Source organism: Mya arenaria, chromosome 16 (assembly GCF_026914265.1).
Source record: "Mya arenaria isolate MELC-2E11 chromosome 16, ASM2691426v1".
NCBI classification, from domain to species: domain Eukaryota; kingdom Metazoa; phylum Mollusca; class Bivalvia; order Myida; family Myidae; genus Mya; species Mya arenaria.
Window position 1 is genome coordinate 3843859 of NC_069137.1, and position 20257 is coordinate 3864115.

At 33.8% G+C, this 20257-nt stretch overlaps 1 protein-coding gene across 1 annotated transcript in view; it reads left to right on the plus strand.

The window, feature by feature from the left end:
- Positions 1–3170: 3170 nt before the first annotated feature.
- LOC128222043 (uncharacterized) overlaps positions 3171–20257 on the plus strand; it is a 54276-nt gene continuing 37189 nt past the window's right edge. Inside the window, exons 1-8 of the mRNA XM_052930798.1 lie at positions 3171–3230; positions 14713–15316; positions 15568–15684; positions 16301–16462; positions 16586–16804; positions 18428–18490; positions 19108–19222; positions 19669–19743. Of these exons, the coding sequence (XP_052786758.1) occupies positions 14722–15316; positions 15568–15684; positions 16301–16462; positions 16586–16804; positions 18428–18490; positions 19108–19222; positions 19669–19743 (1346 nt within the window). The 5' untranslated portion in view covers positions 3171–3230; positions 14713–14721. The remainder of the gene's footprint in view (positions 3231–14712; positions 15317–15567; positions 15685–16300; positions 16463–16585; positions 16805–18427; positions 18491–19107; positions 19223–19668; positions 19744–20257) is intronic.

The following is a 20257-nucleotide window of genomic DNA, read 5'->3' on the forward strand; positions in this document are numbered from 1 at the left end:
CAATTACGCGTGGCAAGGCGAGGACAAGGCTGTCGATGCCATACAAGTTGAGGAGATAATTGAACAGACACTTAAATGATTTAATAAAGATGGCTTTATTTTGGATCGTTGCAGACAATATCAAATGTATAATAGTATAAGGAGTGTATCCCTTCCAGGCCCACCTGTAAAAAAAACAGCACTGTTAATCGATTAGATCTCTTAAAAACAATCTTTTACATGGTAATTTTAATATTTCTACCTTTTATACGCTTCTCTCTATATTTTTGTCTCTATTTGTATCCATTCGGTTTAAGTTTTATTATAGGTTGTCTTTAAGGATATATCATTTCCTAACATGATCTTAATTCATCTTCTGTTGAAGCTCTAGTTATATATAATAGGCCATTTCAACGTGCATTTTTGTTTTGGAACAGCTTAAATTTCTACGCAATCTTTTAAATCATCAACCTCAACTTTGTTTCCAAGTTCATGTCAACCATGCACTCCTGGATTGTTATAACAAAAGAGCAAATCAACCACATGGGAGCTATTATCTGAAATTCCAATGTTATGGCATTTTGACCAATATTTGTTTGTAGAACATCTGTGATACAAACTCTTACACAATATTCATTAATTACAGGAAAAATAAGTTTAAAATTGGAATGTGATGCGTCAACATGAAACTAATACGGAAGTTAAATTGTCATTAAAGAATTCATTTTCACTACCTTGTGGTAGATACATAATATAATTTATAGGTCGTTTTATGTAAGGTATGAAAGATCTTATCAAATTCGTTTATGATTACGAAATCAGGTGAATATGACTTCAACCGAAAGTGTCACTAAACTCGAACAAGAAAATATTTCGCACATGTATGCAATCGTTGTTAAAACAATATATGTATTACCTGAACGAGCAATATCAGTATAACAGGGCATATTAAGTGGCTGTGCTAAACGTAATGAAGCTTGTTTTTGAATTTAAAGATGATACGAGTCATGTGTTTGACAAATGAATACCCTCCAATACAATGCTATCTTAAGTGTATTCATGTCTTACTGTCGATGTTCACTAATATTCAGTGTTATCTTTGGCATGTCTGAAATGTGATTTCTTTCTTGGTATTTTTGTTTATAAGTAACAAAACGCAATTTAATTGGAACACGAACCACTGGTATGTTAGTTTTACATTAAACTATATATGCGTAGAATGCAATGTTACAGCAAAATAGCTTGGCTTTAAATACTTTTTAAAGAAGTCATATGTCGATTAATTGATAAAGCATTCATGGGATATTGACGTCAATATATACAAAGTATTTTAAAACAGCCTCTATGATCAACCAATACGAGGGGTGATATCATCAAAATATTTTTCTTATGTAATAAGTTGATGTTATCTTAAGGAGGTGTTTGTATCAGATCTGTCTTTATTTAAATAAGATAAGAGTAATATATATCTATGACAAAATCAAGTTTCATGAAAACCCTATCAGACTTCAAATGATGTCATTGCAGTTGAAATGATTAAAGGCTTTAAATTCCACTCTTTATATTGGTCAATGTATTTTTTTTGTTTTAAATTAACGAATGGCAACAAAATGTACTTGTTGCAAAAAGCCTCTTAAACTCTTATTTTTTAGCATTGGGTCTGATTACAAAAAAAAATAAAAGTTTTACTTATCACTAGCTTTAAAATCTACAAAATAGCAAAGAGGCGAAATGAGTTATTATCGTTCCGTGATATGACAAGCTATGTTCTAAAACTGCAAGCAGGAACACATTCACTACATAGTTTTGGAACTTCACAATACATTATTTAGTTCTCAAAATGGAAGAAAGTAAAATTGAATTTGAAAAAGATAAATGCAATTGCAGCCAAGGAACACATTTTATACAATAGAACTGCTAAAAGCCGAGAAGTCGAACATTGGCCCAACGGACACTGACAAAACAACATATACAAACTTGAAAAACACACTACCATACAATACATTCATTTAAAACAAATAAAACAAATTGAGGTTACCATTTTGGAACGATCAGATAAACAGGGGCTGGTCGGGGTTCAAAGCAGTATACGAGCACTGAACCTTTACATTTGTAAAGATTGTCATTAAATCAATACTTGAAACATTTTGGACAAACATCTGTCAAAGTGTTGAATTTTGGACAAACATCTGTCAAAGTGTTGGATTTTGGACAAACATCTGTCAACGTGTTAGATTTTGATTGTACATCTGATATTTGCAAATGAAAGCACAAACGTTGAAATCAATTGGTTGTGTTGATAGGAATGAGCCGTATGTTCACCTGCAAACTACCAAGGGTGTGTAATAGATAATAAACGCACATACGTGGAAATTAATAGGTTGTGTTGATAGAAATGTGACGTATGTTTCCCTGCAAACTACCAAGGCTGTGTAATAGATAGTGAACCCACAAACGTTGAAATCAATAGGTTGTGTTGATAGGAATAGGGTGGATGTTCCCCTGCAAACTACCAAGGGTGTGTAATAGATAATGAACGCACATACGTGGAAATCAATAGGTTGTGTTGATAGGAATAGGGTGGATGTTCCCCTGCAAACTACCAAGGGTGTGTAATAGATAATGAACGCACACACGTTGAAATCAATAGGTTGGGTTGATAGGAATAGGACGCATGTTACCCTGCAAACTATCTAGGGAGTGTTATAGATAATGAACGTACAAACGTGGTAATCAATGGGTTGTGTTGATAGAAACAGGAAAAATGTTCCCCTGCAACCTACCAAGGGTGGTCAATAGTCTAATAGATATTGTCGAGACAAGACGGCAAGCGACAATGACGGGTGATAACTTTCTGTAGGGATTGGCTTGATTTCACTAAATGCATAACATAGAGTGAGTCATTATTCAACATTCTAACTTGTTCTGATTGTATCTGATCTAAACTGGTATAGCACGTTTTGAAAAACCTCTGATGACTCTTGTGCACTTCTTTCGGTTGTATAGATGTGACAGTATTATTTCACAATCATATGAACTATGAGAATGTTAAGCCTTCAGAAAGCTTACAGCAATAAAGTTAATACAGTACGGCCTAATGTACAAGGGAAATCCCCGATATTCCCCAAGCATGAATTATACTGCACCTTGCCTTTATATTCAAAAATATCGACTTGAGTGATGAACACATTTTGTTTTTCTCTGATTCCATTGTCGGATACAAGAGCGTTACAATTAGTTTATGTGTACATGTACGTACGTACGACTGTTTTCAACTTATTGACATGTTATATTAATACTAAATAGTATATACCAAATTTAAATAAATCAATTTAACACATTTAAACCGATGTCATACAAAATTTAAAAATAAGTCATATAAGTTATGTTTAGTCTTTAGTCTGAACAAAGGTTTGTTTTACATGATGAGAAATGGAAGATACTTTTTTCAAATTTTCAAATGTATGTATTTAACTTATGATCTGATGATAATGCTAATTAACCTCGTTGCAAATAACTTAAATATAAAACAGCCATATGTTTAATTAGACGATTTTTTTTCTGAAGCTATACCACTTTTTTTCCAACAAAAGATAATCAAAATATATGCCTTGATTTGGGAAACTTTAATAATTTGATACGCTTCGTGCTAACAGAAATTACATGAATTATGTACACTTTGATATTAGATACAACGCGAAAGGTCAATCCTAAAGTATTCACTCGGTTTAAGAGAGGTTGCGAAACATGACGTGCACGTAAACTTGAATAAGTAGCTTCCCGTGCAGGCAAATGTTGCAAGAAGCACGGCATGCACGTGAACTTGTACGTGTAGCTTCCCATGCAAGTAAACGTTGCAGAAATAATAATGTGCCCGTGCATGTAAATATTCCATGAAATAGGACGGGCACGTTAACTTGTAGGTGTCGCTTCCCGTACATGTAAATGTTCCAAGAAACACGACGTGCACGTAAACTGGGTGTAGCTTCCGGTGATGGTAAATATTCCACGAAGCACGACGTACACGTGAACTCGTACGTATAGCTTCCCGTGCAGGAAAATTGTCCATGAAGCACGACGTGCACGTGAACTTGTACGTATACATTTTCGTGCAAGGAAATGTTCAATGAAGCATGACGTGCACGTAAACGTGTACGTGTACCTTCCCGTGCAGGTAAATGTTCAATGAAGCACGACTTGCACATTAATTTGTACGTGTACCTTCCGGTGCAGGTTATTTTTAATGAAACATGACTTGCACTTAAACATGTACGCGTAGCTTCCCGTGCTGGTAAATGTTGCATAACACATGACGTGCACTTGTACGCGTAGCTTCCCGTGCAGGTAGGTATTCCATGAAACGTGACTTGCACGTGAATTTGTACGTGTAGCATCCCGTAGAGTTGAATGTTCCATGAAACATGACTTGCACGTTAACGTGTACGCGTAGCTTCCCGTGCAGGTAGGTGTTCCATGAAACGTGACTTGCATGTGAACTTGTACGTGTAGCATCCCGTACAGGTGAATGTTCCATGAAACATGACGTGCACTTGACCTTGTACGTGAAGCTTCCCGTGCAGTAAGTTTACGTACATGCTTCCTGTTTTATAACCATTCCTTTTACTTTGGCCATTTTTAATTTGGGCCGTTTAATATAAGGTAATTCAAACAGACTTTAACGCTTGGCTATAACGCGATGACAAGTATAATGTACACACGGTCTTAAGAGCTCACAACACTCAAATAAAGCGAATTTCAGAACCAATTAAACAGGAAATGGGATTATATTGTGACTTGATATCAATTAATGCTGTTGGTTACGTGTATGTATTCATTTGAAGAATTATAGTTACTTTATCCGTATGTAATAATGTCACCTCTCTTGGTATAAACGATATTTTAGTATAAAACTATGTTTAACTCCGTGGCTCCTGACTTGTTTGCCCTTTACGCAGACACTCTCTGTATCTGACATGTTTACCACTAATACAGACACTCCTTGTACCTGACATGTTTACCACTTATACAGACACTCCTTGTACCTGACTTGTTTACCACTAATACAGACACACCTTGTATCTGACTTGTTTACCACTAATACAGACACTCTTTGTATCGCACTTGTTTACCACTAATACAGATATTCCTTGTATCTGACTTGTTTACCACTAATACAGACATTCCTTGTATCTGACTTGTTTACCACTAATACAGACACACCTTGTATCTGACTTGTTTACCACTAATACAGACACTCCCTGTATCTGACTTGTTTACCCCTAATACAGACACTCCCTGTATCTGACTTGTTTACCACTAATACAGACACTCCTTGTACCTAACTTGTTTACCACTAATACAGACACTCCCTGTATCTGACTTGTTTACCACTAATACAGACACTCCTTGTACCTGACTTGTTTACCACTAATACAGAAACTCCTTGTATCTGACTTGTTTACCACTAATACAGACACTCCCTGTATCTGACTTGTTTACCACTAATACAGACACTCCTTGTATCTGACTTGTTTACCACTAATACAGAAACTCCTTGTATCTGACTTGTTTACCACTAATACAGACACTCCTTGTATCTGACTTGTTTACCACTAATACAGACACTCCTTGTACCTGACTTGTTTACCACTAATACAGACACTCCTTGTATCTGACTTGTTTACCACTAATACAGACACTCCTTGTATCTGACTTGTTTACCACTAATACAGACACTCCTTGTACCTGACTTGTTTACCACTAATACAGACACTCCCTGTATCTGACTTGTTTACCACTAATACAGACACTCCCTGTATCTGACTTGTTTACCACTAATACAGACACTCCCTGTATCTGACTTGTTTACCACTAATACAGACACTCCTTGTACCTAACTTGTTTACCACTAATACAGACACTCCCTGTATCTGACTTGTTTACCACTAATACAGACACTCCTTGTACCTGACTTGTTTACCACTAATACAGACACTCCTTGTACCTGACTTGTTTACCATTCATGCAGACACTCCTTGTACCTGACTTGTTTACCATTCATGCAGACACTCCTTGTACCTGACTTGTTTACCATTTATGCAGACACTCCTTGTACCTGACTTGATTACCATTTATGCAGACACTCCTTGGATCTGACGTGTTAACCTTTTATACAGACACTCCTTGAACCTGACTTGTTTACAACTTATAAAGATACTCCTTGCACCTAGTGTGCCTAAATATCAAGTCGTTATCAATAGTCTACTGTTAATATTATATACAGATGAATTTAATATATACAACATTAAGCAGAATGCACCATCATATTTTGTTTGTATTTAATATGTTAAAGAATAGGTTTATATCATACATTATCGTTAAGTGCTTAATAGCCCCTGTTTTCAAACAATAAATGAAATGAATGGTATTCCATACAAAAATAAATATCATCAGAACAAAAAAATGCACTCTTGTATACAAACGTTCTGACTAAGATGACAAATTTGGAACACAAAAGAAAAACAAGCATGCATTGCATTAGGTAATGCATACAATATGCGTTAATTTTGTCTTGATTGCATGAGTTATTGCATGAATGATATGTACAGATATTGATTTGCATTGCAGTATTTTTTGTAAATCATTTGCATTAATAATGTGAACAATAACCATTGTATATGCATTTTTATTTATTATTCGTAAATACTATTGAATTTGGAATTGCAATATTTTTAGTATAATATAAGCGTGAATGACGTTAAAATATAAAAATGGTTATAAAGGTTGAAATTTAAATGATGAATTATCAAAAAACATTTTGAACCCAAGTCTTGTCTGTTGTTATAATTCACGTAAGGTAGGATGGATCTCTTCCAACGTTTAGAACGAACGTCCTTGATGGTCTAAATCGAACAGCATATTCTTCCACTGTGAGGAGTCTAGGGTCCCAGGGAGCGCTCACATGTGACATGTTACATTCCGATGTCTTTTTCTAATGTGTCGTCGTATAATATTTTTATCAACAAAGTCTATATTATAAGGAGACAACCTTCGTATACCTTACTTGCGTAAAAATACACTGACCAACAACGTTGCATATCGATACACACACAGCCTACTCGCACAACCATACACACAACTACAACGTTTCCGATTGATTAACATACTACCTACTCGTACATACTTACAACGTTGTATATTGATGCACAAACACACCCTACTCGCAAAAACATTTACAGTCCTACATAGAAACATATCAAAACACAAAAATTCTACTCGCATAATCACACACACACACCTACACCGCTGCATATCAATACACAGAGACCTTACTCGCACAAACATACACATACGTACATCGTTGCATATCTATACACACTTGTATGCGCAAATATACACACCAACAATTTTTCATATCGATACACACATATACTTGTATGCGCAAATATACACACCAACAATTTTTCATATCGATACACACATATACTTGTATGCGCAAATATACACACCAACAATTTTTCATATCGATACACACATATACTTGTATGCGCAAATATACACACCAACAATTTTTCATATCGATACACACATATACTTGTATGCGCAAATATACACACCAACACTTTTTCATATCGATACACACATATACTTGTATGCGCAAATATACACACCTACAATTTTTCATATCGATACACACATATACTTGTTTGCACAAATATACACACCAACAATTGTTCATATCGATACACACATATACTTGTATGCGCATATATACACACCAACACTTTTTCATATCGATACACACATATACTTGTATGCGCAAATATACACACCAACACTTTTTCATATCGATACACACATATACTTGTATGCGCAAATATACACACCTACAACTTTTCATATCGATACACACATATACTTTGAACGCGCAAATATACACACACTTACAGCGTTGCATAACGATTCACATTTATACTTTTTCCGAGCAAATACTAATATACACACGTACAGCGTTGCTTATCGATACACACGAATACTTTTACACGCGCTAATATATACACTTTTACAACGTTTCATATCGATATACACAGATCCTTTTTAACGCTCAAACATGCACACACCTACGGCGTTGCTCAAACATACACACATCGACAGCGTTGCATATCGATACACACAAATACGTTTTACGCCCAAATATACACACACCTACATCATTTCTTATCGATATACACAGATACTTTTTACGCCCAAATATACACCCACCTACAGCATTTCATATCGATACACACAAATACTTTTTACGCCCAAATATACACACACTTACAGCCTTTCATATCGATATACACAGATCCTTTTTTTAGGCTCAAATATACACACACCTTCAGCGTTTCATATCGATCCACACATATACTTTTTACGCGCAAATTTACACACACTAACAACGTTGCATATCCATACACACATATACTTTTTTACGTTCAAACATACACATACCTACAACGTTGCATTTCGATACACACATATACTTTTTACGCGCAAATTTATACACACCTGCAACTTTGCACTTTGATGTACAAACAAATCTCACTCAAATATACACACATCTATGACGTTACATATTGGTAAACACATACCGTACTTGTGCAAGCATATAAAGACCTAAAACGTTGCATGTTTCTGCACATACATACTCTTCGTATCATCATTCACACACCTTCAACATTATATATTTGTGCACACACTATCTGTTCGTGAAATCATTCACACACGTACACCGTTGCATATTTATGAACACAAACCCTACTCGCGCGCACATACACACACACATGAAACATTTTATATCAACATTTAACACACGCGCGCACACACGCACGCACACACACACGCACGCACGCACATACACACACAAACAATACACCATAATTGAACAAATATACACCCTACTCGTGCAAACATATTCAGACTCACAACGTTGCATTGCGATGTATTCACAACCTACTAGCAAAAACATACACAAACCTACATAGTTGCATGTTGACGCACAACCAACATGTTGCACACACATCTTACTTACACGAATATAAACAGAGATAAAACCTTGCATACTGATGCACTAACACCATACTCACCTAAAATTAGACACACCGTCAAATTGACATATACAAGCTCACACTCTCACTCGCAGAAACATACACACACCTACAAATGTGCTTATTCCTTAATACACCCAATTTATCAAAACATACACACGCCTATAACGTCGCTAATTAATTGTATTATTAGTCTTCTTTGTGCTACAGTACGTTTATGTGGCGACTGTAACGAAACACTGACTATATGAGTTTATGCTTTAGTACCTTTATGTTGCGACTGAAACAAAACACTGACAATATGAGCTTATGTACAGTACGTTTATGTGGCGACTGTGACGAAACACTGATTATATAATCTTATGCTACAGTATGTTTATGTGGCGACAGTGACGAAACACTGACTATATGAGCTTATGCTACAGTACGTTTATGTGGCGACTATGACAAAACACTGACTATATGAGCTTATGCTACAGTACGTTTATGTGGCGACTGTGACGAAACACTGACTGTATGAGCTTATGCTACAGTACGTTTATGTGGCGACTGTGACGAAACACTGACTGTATGAGCTTATGCTTTAGTACGTTTATGTGGCGACTGTGACGAAACACTTTCTTTATAAGCTTATGCTACAGTACGTTTATGTGGCGACTGTGACGAAACACTGACTATATGAGCTTATGCTTCAGTACGTTTTAGTGGCGACTGTGACGAAACACTGACTATGCAACATTACGTTTGAGTTGTGACTGTGACTTAAAAACGACTAGCTGGGCCTATGCTGCAGTACGTTAATTGGGCCACTGTGACGAAACACTGACTATATGAGCTTATGCTTCAGTACATTTCAGTGGAGACTGTGACGAAACACTGACTATATGAGCTTATACTTCAGTACGTTTAAGTGGCGACTGTGACGAAACAATGACTATGCAACAGTACGTTTGAGTGGCTACTGTGACTTAACAACGACTAGCTGGGCCTATGCTGCAGAACGTTTATGGGGCGACTGTTACGGGACTAGATATTATGCCTAAACACATCATGACCATATTTGGTGATGATTGGACAAAGAGTATAAATGTGTTCAGTAAAAGGGGCCAATTTAAGGTGGTTTTTTTTAATAATTTTAGCTGCTCGCTCACATATATACCATTTTTTTCAACTTTTTATTTTATTTTTGTTCAAATGAGCAAATTTTAGCGTAAATATCTGAAAACCAATGATATAAGATTGCCGACAAAAAAAAAAAAGATCGTCGATTATTCATATTTCTGTTATAATGTTTTGTGGCTTAAACCGTTTATTAACAGTTTATTAACGGTTAAAGAAAAAAGGTAAAAAACACCATTTGTTGACCTTAAATGTATACATCTGCGATCTTTTTTTTGTCAGCAGTCTTATACAACTGGTTTCCATGGATTTTCACAAAAAATGGCTCGTTCTATCACAAAAAGAAATATAATAGTTATTAAAAAGTTTAATCTGTGAGAGTGCAGCTTTAAAGGGCCATACCTCTTGGAAGACGACAGCGATATGATAAGTAATCGATATTTATTGAAAAATTCCCATACACGCTCTGACTATATTTGAATGTAATTGGATGAAGTCTTCAAAAGTACATGATCGGAAAAGAAAACTTTTAGGTTATTTCTATAATTAAAAAATACACTTGAGTAACCACGTCAGTATGGCTGTTTAACGACCTTGTCCGATATATTATACAAATACACATTTTGACTGAATTTGGGGATGACTTGAACAAAACTTTAAAAGTTATTGATTGAACAAGAGCGATTTGATGTAATTTCTATAGTTTAAAGGTTAAAACTTGCCAGTGACCCCTGAGATATGGCTGGTTATCGACATTGTTCGAGATATAATGCCTATACTCATTATGATGAAATTGGTTGGTGATTGAAAAAAAGGTTTTTAAGATGATTGAGCGGACACTACCAATTATATGTTATTTCTTTAAGCATAGGGCGATAACTCTCAAGTGACTACGCGATGTGACTGGTTTTTAGATATGTTGTCAAAACGAATTCTGGATAATTGGGTGGTAATTGGACCAAAAGCTTATTGAATTAATGAGCAGACAACGAAGACCGCCGGTCCGTAAGAATTTGATTTAATTGGCAAACCAACACCTTTTTTTGCAACGCTTGTACCTGCAACACTAAATAGTAATCAACTGCATTGACATTCTCTTTCTATAGTTTTGTTCATAAAAACAAATATTGTTGAAGTTTATATTTATTATGCAATATGAGCTTCCCCAATATAAACCAGATTTAAGGTGCTACGTCGAAAAAAATATTGACATGTTTGTTAATGTAGGTGGAGAAAGATCAATCGATAGAAGATTGTTTAAATGTCTCGTTGATAAATCTGCGGTATGGAATAATCTTAAAGATATGTAACTGATAACTCTGAAATATTAATATTGTCTCATGAATCTAAAGTAAAAATGGTCTAAAACTTTCTAGCAAAACAAAATATTAATAAACGCCAACTAGACCAACGTATCAATCTAATAGGTGCGCCAGTAATAATAGCAAATTATAAAACTGTTTTTGCTTGTAAAATATTTTTAGTTTTATGTTTAAAACTCTAAAAAGCTTTTGTATGTCAATTACATATGTCGGTGATATAAAATGACAAAATCAATTTGCTATTTCAACTAAAAATCCAGTCATGTATGAATCGACTACATTATTTTCGTAAGTATGCAGCGCCTACATTGAAATATATTTACCTTGACTTCCACACCTGAAATGAACTGCCTTTCGGTATAGTAAAATATAAATTCTAAAAAGTGTTAATTTATGATATATAATGTTGACATAAGTGTTTCAATTTTACGTTTAAATGTGATTTCAAGTGGTTGATCTTTTCCCGCGTTATTGTGGCGTCATTTGATAAAATGTTTCCTGTTACAATCGGGTCATTCAATTTACAGAATGTGTAAAAAAAGGATTACTGAAAGGTTTCTTAAATTCGGACTCCACATACATTGACCAGCCCAATTGCGTTCTGACCCCAATTATGACATCAACTCCGTAATTCATTCCTTAAATGAACGCCGGCCTTCTGCATTAGTTCGACCTTACGGAATATGCAATAATTCCAAGTATTTAAATTGTTAATAAACATGCATTAAGATTATAATTGTAAACAAAATGGTTTTACAGGTAATTCCTTCCTAATGGAAAGTTGCCGATGATGTATGTAATAATCGAATATATGCTATATAAATGTTTTATAAGTATAATATCGTAATTAGTTTAATCTATTTTTCATTAGAATTTGAAAATATAAATATTGAACCAATTGTTCTATGTAAGACAATGTTATCATTTTCTTCTACGTAACTCATAACCAGGTGACTATTTCTACCATCATAAAACCCTACCCTCCCTTTAACAATCTGAGTTATTACTTTATTTGGAAAAATAAGAAGTTGTTTAACTCGTATTTATAATATAAATATGTATATTTCATACAACGACTTAGTATAATATTAAAAGTTTTTAGTTGAAACTAATTATATGATAGGCAAACATTGAACTTAATATATATAAACGATAACTTTTATTGAGCATTTTATTGACCAAAAGTATACAAAAACTATCAGACTATTGTTGAAGTTTATATTTATTATGCAATATTAGTTTCACCAATATAAACCAGATTTAAGGTGCTACGTTGAAATGAATATTGGCATGCTTGTTAATGGGGGTGAAGACGGATCAATCGAATGAAGAATGTTGTAATGTATCGTTGATTAATATGCGGTATGGAATCATTTTAAAGATATGTAGGTGCTTACTCTGAAATATCGTTTAATAAGTGTAACACGCAGTTCGAAACTGTAGTTTGTTTAACGCTTTACGTCGACTCATGAATCTTATGTTCCGTTATTCGGCGCTTACATTGAAGTATAAACGCAGGCCTTCTGCATTATTATATTTTGAAACCAAATACAGTTTAACATTACGCTGAATAATTACAAAGACCTGTATTTCTAAGATCTAAACGATATACCACTGACATTGAAAAGGTGTATAGTAAGATCAATACGTGTATGAATAGATCGCAATCTGCTGGTAATGCTCTATTCTTGTTTGCTTGATTTAGTATTGGAAGCTTTAGAGAAGCTCTTCGTTGAGTTCATTTACACCCAATAGATGAAACCAAATCGCAATGATTACCTTAATATTCCTGATTTCCTAAAACTAATTTAGTTAGAATACATACATACTTTGATCAGTCATTTGTTTATCAAAGGACAAATGTAATTCAAAATTTTTCATTGGTTTTCATTTTTACCTTTTAAAACTAATGAACTTTATACCCTACGAAAGAGGATGGATTTATACACATTATACGTATTCCCAGACAATCGAGGACATATTTTAAAGTTTAATATCGACAGACTGTCAGGATACTGAAAGGTGAGCACTTTCGTTTATACATTTAAATTAAGTTGATGGGACAAATAACCTCTTGCAACAACTGCTGCCGAGAAGAGACGAGTAGAAAGGAAACTTTAAAAAACAACAATACACCTTTAACATTCGTCCTGGTCATTTGTTATCCAATTTATATTTTAAATTAAAACATAATAAAAGGCATTATTATGATAAAACAATAATGTTTCAATACAGGATATCCGAATGATATCTGAAATTCTAAATACGTTATGCAACCTATGCTTTACATTTCTTTAAATAATCAAATTTAATAAACAATTTACAATTCAACCGTTTAAAGTTTAATTTAATTCATTATTAGTTCCCTACCGGTTTTACCGGAGGGGACTTAAGGTTTACCCTCCGTCCGTCCGTCCGTCAGTCCACGAAAAATCTCGGTCCTGCGATAACCATTTTACTAAACTGAACTTAAGTGGCATTGCGGAAGGCAATTTCTGTACGGGTCTGCTTAAACCACAACCCGCAAACTTAAACATCTCCAAATTGCCTTCTTATTTAAATAAATTGACTTATCCTAGAGATAAACTAGTTATTTATTATATCTTAATCACGCAATGCATCAATCGGTTTGAAAGGCTTTATTGTTTCATGTGTTCATATTGTTTCCTCTTGCACACCGGACAACCATTTCCAGTTTAATAACCATGACTACGCACGCATAATGAAACGCTTCTTGTTATGTTTTGTATTATTTCCAAACATAGTTTATGTAACTTTCATTTTAACATGTGTACATAAGTGTTGAAATATACTACAATATTTAGATTAAATACATATAATTTTGAAGTCGATAGTTTAGAAGACTGTTTGAGGTTAACTTTTCACGTAGCATCCCAATTTAGATACGTCCTACATACACGTGTTTATTTCTTTTGATATTTAGCTTTTTTAAATTTATAACACAATGCTCACCGAGAGCCATCATTTTAAAATGGAACTAAGGATAACTAGACGTGTTTCACTTTTTTTAAATACTATACGTGTCGATGATTTCGTTTAAAAAACAACAACAGTACTCTGTATTTTTAAAGGGAAGTAACTGCGTTGGAAAATCTCTACATCTTCAAACAATACGTTCTGTGAATCCATCGATAAAAGCTCCAAGTTAGTGTGGCCTTACTATAAGTTGCGTCTACTTACAGGTCAGAGACATGTCTGGTGCAGGAATTAAGTTTGACGAGAAACTACAGAAAGAACGGGAAAACTTTATACAATTGCTTTTTACCGTTCAAGGCCCGTGTACATTTTGCTTAGAAAAAACTTTGTTCAAGTACGTCATAGATTTGGGTACAACACTGGATATATTTTTGCATTCAAAAAGACAAGAAATTCTTCTTTGGAGAATCGGACAACAGAGAAAGAACGAGTTTTTCCCTCAAAATGGATCCGGCACGGATTTGGAGACATGGGATGTACAGATGTACTGGCTGATATTAACCAATATTTTACAAAATGTGACGCCGACACAAAAACATGACATAGAAAATGTGAAAGACATTCGAAACAAACTATGTCACCTGCCTAATCCAAAGCTGAACGAGGGTGATTTCAATCTTTATCACCGACAAATTACGACATTTATCGACGAAACAGTTAAATTGATCTCAGATGAAGCTTTCGAAACAAAAGTCAAATGTGGTCTCAAAGAAATAGAAACTCCACTTCAGCAAACAGTTTTTAACTTAGTTAAAACTGTTCATCGGTTTTATCAGGGACAAACAACACTCCTGGAAGAAGTACATGCAAGTACGTCATCTTAACTTGATTATTTTTTCGATCATTTTCTCTTAGATTTCAATATGATATAATTGTAGGAGTTGTTTTATTACGGAATCGTTGTCAGGTTGTTTTGATCGAGATATTGAATATCTGCATACTGCTTGAATATGCTGCAGTTCTGTGTTTAGCCTAAAATAAGTAGAATCAAAACATCATCTAATTTATATAACTTAAAATGTGTACGTGTATGCTTAAAGTGACCTTAATTTTATATCCAGCTGTAAACCATGTCAGCGCAAACCAGTTTCCAGAAATGAAGAACATGGTTCTGGAGATCAAGGAACTCATTTTCAGCCATTTCTCTCGTAATGAGTTAAAGCAGATGAAGGCACCAGGTAAATGTTATATTAAATCAGTTTTCAATCTGCAAAATAAACTGCCGCCCCGAATTAAAATTTTGTTTATGGACAAATTGGAAAAAAAAATGTTCGAACTTAAAAAGGTGGACCACAGGCATGCGAAGGAAATATAGTCATGCTGATTCTTTTAGAGTACATTTTTATTAACAATTTACTTGATGGGCACTTAAAACAATCCTTGAAACTGTCAAGTGATGTCAACAAACAATACTATATATTTCTAAAGGGAAATCAGTGCGTAATATATTGGTATCGCTTAAAATGCAGCATTCAAGAAACATAGGTACCATTATTACTTTGGTTTGTAGTGACAGTAAAGGTGCGATTGCACAAAACAAATACAATGTCTTTACATTTTCAAAAAAAATATGGTAATTCCATTCAATGAAAGGTTGTTTTAAAGAGAGTTTTAAAAAAAGAAACGCGTATCACCCGTGTATTATGTATAACATGTTTACATTTGAATACATTTAACCTAAATTGGAAATATATTATAAAGTGCAAATATATATTTCCATTTTGTATCGGATGCATAGTTGCAGTACATTCCTCAATATGTTATTTTTGTACTCATGTATTCATTGTGTTTCAGAGGAGTCCTCAGTTACGATGAAAATTAAAAACGTATCTGTAAACGAAGAAGAAGATCTGTCAATTGGTCTGGTTAATCTTGTCATGGAAGAGATAAATTCTCCAATGCAAAATGAGTTGTCTAAAGCGTTGCAAAGAGCCTTAACAAAGTTCAAGCAATATGGTAAGAACATTTGCTTAAATGATTTATATTTGTAAAAAATCGAAACATACTTCCTAATATGCTTATATTCCGCCAATTACGTTGGTTTAACTTGAACGTTCAATATACGAGTTTATGTTTAAGGCACCTTGACAAAGGTTCATCGTGGCAGCGTCGTGTTCTACATACAGTTCGATTCATTTTTATCGTTCATTGATTGCTACGACGATGTGCTTGCCGGCAAACTGACAACAGAATTAAAACCGTTGGAAAAGGAGTTGCAGTCACTTCTTCAAAGACAAAGTCTGGAACTTGAATTGATCATTAATACCAATGATGTTCAACTCTTTCTCATACATTCCTGTAAGTCACAACTTAATAAATGATTTAGTATTGTATTTCAAATCGATCGATGATATGTATCTTACTGTATAACTCTTTTATGTTTTACGCTAGTTATTACATGCATATGTTTAAGAAGCAAATCAAATTGAAGAATAAAAATGAGGGACAAGCCCAGTAGTTGAACAATTAACAAACAACCCTGTTAAGAAGCATAATACTAGCGCCCAAAAGACACTGAACAAGAAACACAAAATGTAAAAACAACACATAGAGATCACGCATGCATCAACATGTGCTATACATTCATGCGAACGACAAGGTTATCGCCTTGAAATGTTCAACATGGTCAATGAAATCATGCATTGACTCAATGGATAACCGGACTACAACTAAGGTTAAACTCTTGAAGCAGGAGTTATTGCATCACAGTATTAAGGGTATAAGAATACAACTGACCTCAAAAATAGTGTCATAAACGGTGGTCAACCAATGTCGCCGAGAGTTGTGATTAACACTTTTTAATTTAGTTTATTCTTTTTATCAAGGTCCGAAAGTATTCCAGCAAATCAAATCAGTTGCGAAATACAGATGCCGTAAAAGTGGACATTTTAATAAAGAATACCCATGTATTTACCAATTGAAAAGTCTCGCTTGTCATAATTTTCTCTAAAGAAGGTAGAAATCAAACTTCAATCAGTAGCCAAAGAGCAATATTGAGTTTTTGAATATGTTAAGTAGCATAGTTAGCGTCAATTGGTGTTCCTACCGTTGTACTCTTTATATGCTATTACAAAACGAAATAAAATCACACTCAGCGTTAATATGTTTTAGTTAAAACAAGCATTAGTTTTTTTTCATTATTTCATTATTCTCTTCTCAAAATGTAGTATTTTCTGGCGCATATGTGTGTTCTCTTTAATTCAATAGCTTTAACTAGATAAAAAGGTGTCCATTTAGTATAGGCCACTTGGTTAATTATACATGCATTCAGTGTTAAAAAGTCATACGTGTTTGGTATAATGACAACAAATCGTTCCATTTAATTATTATCATATACTTTGTTACCTTAGTTTTTACAGTCAGAAAAGATAAAAGAAAAAAAAACATTTGTTTACAACAAGATATATTCTTTACTATGAACTGTGATTCGTACGTTTCGTTCTTAATTTATGAATATGGAATGTTTACATGTTGTGGCACGTTTCTGTTTCTTTTGCAATGTACATTGATTAATAGTTGCATAAAATATATAATATGTACAAGCGTTTTTGATAATATAATTTTCCATTCTTAACTTTAAACAATTCTCCATTTCCTAATGAAAACGAATTTTATGCAACTGAGTCTTAAATAATGGAATATACGAGTATGAGTTGACTGCAATTCATGAATGAGTGGGAGTATTTACCTTGTATATTCGTCGATCAACGGTAACAATTTATCTTTCTGTGTAAATGTTTTGTTGAGTAACACATAGATAGTTGCAATACATTTTTGACAAAAGCTATATTTGCTTTACTCAATAATGGTTGTATACCCAACTACGGAGTTCATGCATTCAGATAAAAAAAAACTTTCTGATTGCTCCAGGAAGTAGGATATTTTTAAAGCATGTATATGCATTCTGTAATTATTTTTTAGTGCAATTGTTAAAGCAGTTAGATGCTGGTTTAGACGTGGACCAAGAGCCAACCTCCGACAAAGGTAAACACCACTTACGCCATTAGAGTTAAATTAAACTAATAAAAGAAACACATTTTTTAATATTTAAGATGGTATTAATGAAATTAAAAAGCATAGATCATTTTTAAATATAACGTAACTTTATATCTACTTTAAACTTTAAACGGCTACAACAGATCAGGAATGTTCTAGAATGACATACAAACTATTTTCAATAAAGGAAAGATTTTTGAAAAGCAAAGTAATGGAACTAATTCCCTAAATACATACGAACCAGTATCATTAGGTCTACATTTCAAAAAATATAAAGCAATGATCTACCAATTCCGGTGTCAGCCTTTTTTCTTTCCGCAGTTTATGATTTAAGATATATGTCATAGACAGTTCAATATGATTGACTTGCTACCTTATACAAGATTAGGTAACTCGATATAATATAAGTAACATTTGTGGCCCTTGTTAAAATATTTGTTAAAAGTTATAAGGCAAGTTGGGACTTATTTTTAATTCTCAAAAAGAATTGTCTTTTACCAAATGATTATAAGCAAATATCCTGGCGTTATTTTGTTTCAGCAACGTATTTTTTTAAAATACCATGAAATCATACGAATGTGTTTTTTTTTTCTGTTTTGGAGCAGAAATAGAGGGGATGTGTCACGACTTATCTACGGAACAGATGCGCACAAGGCCCGTTATTTTAGAGAGTCGCGAACCAGACTATCGAGATTCAAAACAACGCAAACACATGCCAAAGTAACCCCAAACTTGAGTTTGTCATAAATATTTGTATAAGTTTTAACTATAAACACAATAATGAATTTAATTTTTGAATGGACAATTTTAGTAGAGATCGGCTGCCAGTTTGATACTTACTTTGGCTTGGTATTGATTGATGCACTTAACAACAAAACTCACTCAATATTGATTTGTAAAACAAGATCTGTGTATTGTTTTGTATGGTTAATCAATTGTTCTAAACTTTGCGTCAATATATTTGTTTAAAATTATTTTTACTGGATTTATAAGTCGATCGATCTTATATGTTTTAAAGGGATGTACAATGCATTTAAGTGTTTTGATCTAATATTGAACAATATAATTTATAAATCATTAAATATTTCATAATGGATATTACGTTTAATATGACCTGTCTGTAAATTTAACCTACAATTTAATTAATTCTTATCTTTTTCTGACAGAGTTTTTACAGCAAGCACGCTAGTCTTACCAAGGGAGAGGCAGAGCAACGTTGGAAACGATACAGACGCGCAAAGGTAAAAACAATGTTAAGTGACTAAACAAATATGTTACCCTTGCTGATCACCAACATAAACGCCTAGGCCTGGGAATCTTAAAAGGGAAGCCTTTATATGAAAGTAGTATTTATCAAAAAGTGACCAAGAATATAGTGACGAATTTTAATTTGATATCACTTCAAAGGGCGAACAAAAGTATTTTTTCTTGCTTTCAAATATTGCAAATATCACCTTCGTCCGGTTTTAGTTGATAAAAGGGGCAAATATAATCATGGATAATACACTATAGGTCATTCATGTACATTAGTAAGTAGCAAGCCATTACGTTTCAATTAATACTACATTTGTGCGAGGTCGTCAGTCATCAGTTTCTAACATTATTGTTCCTGGCTTTAACCTATCTTTATTTCGCCATCATCAATCATTTATTTTTTTCTATAGTTGTCTTTACCAAAACTATGTCTTTCAGCAAATTCTTAAATTTATATGTTTGATTGTCTTTCAATTACTACTCTGAATACTACTAAAACTA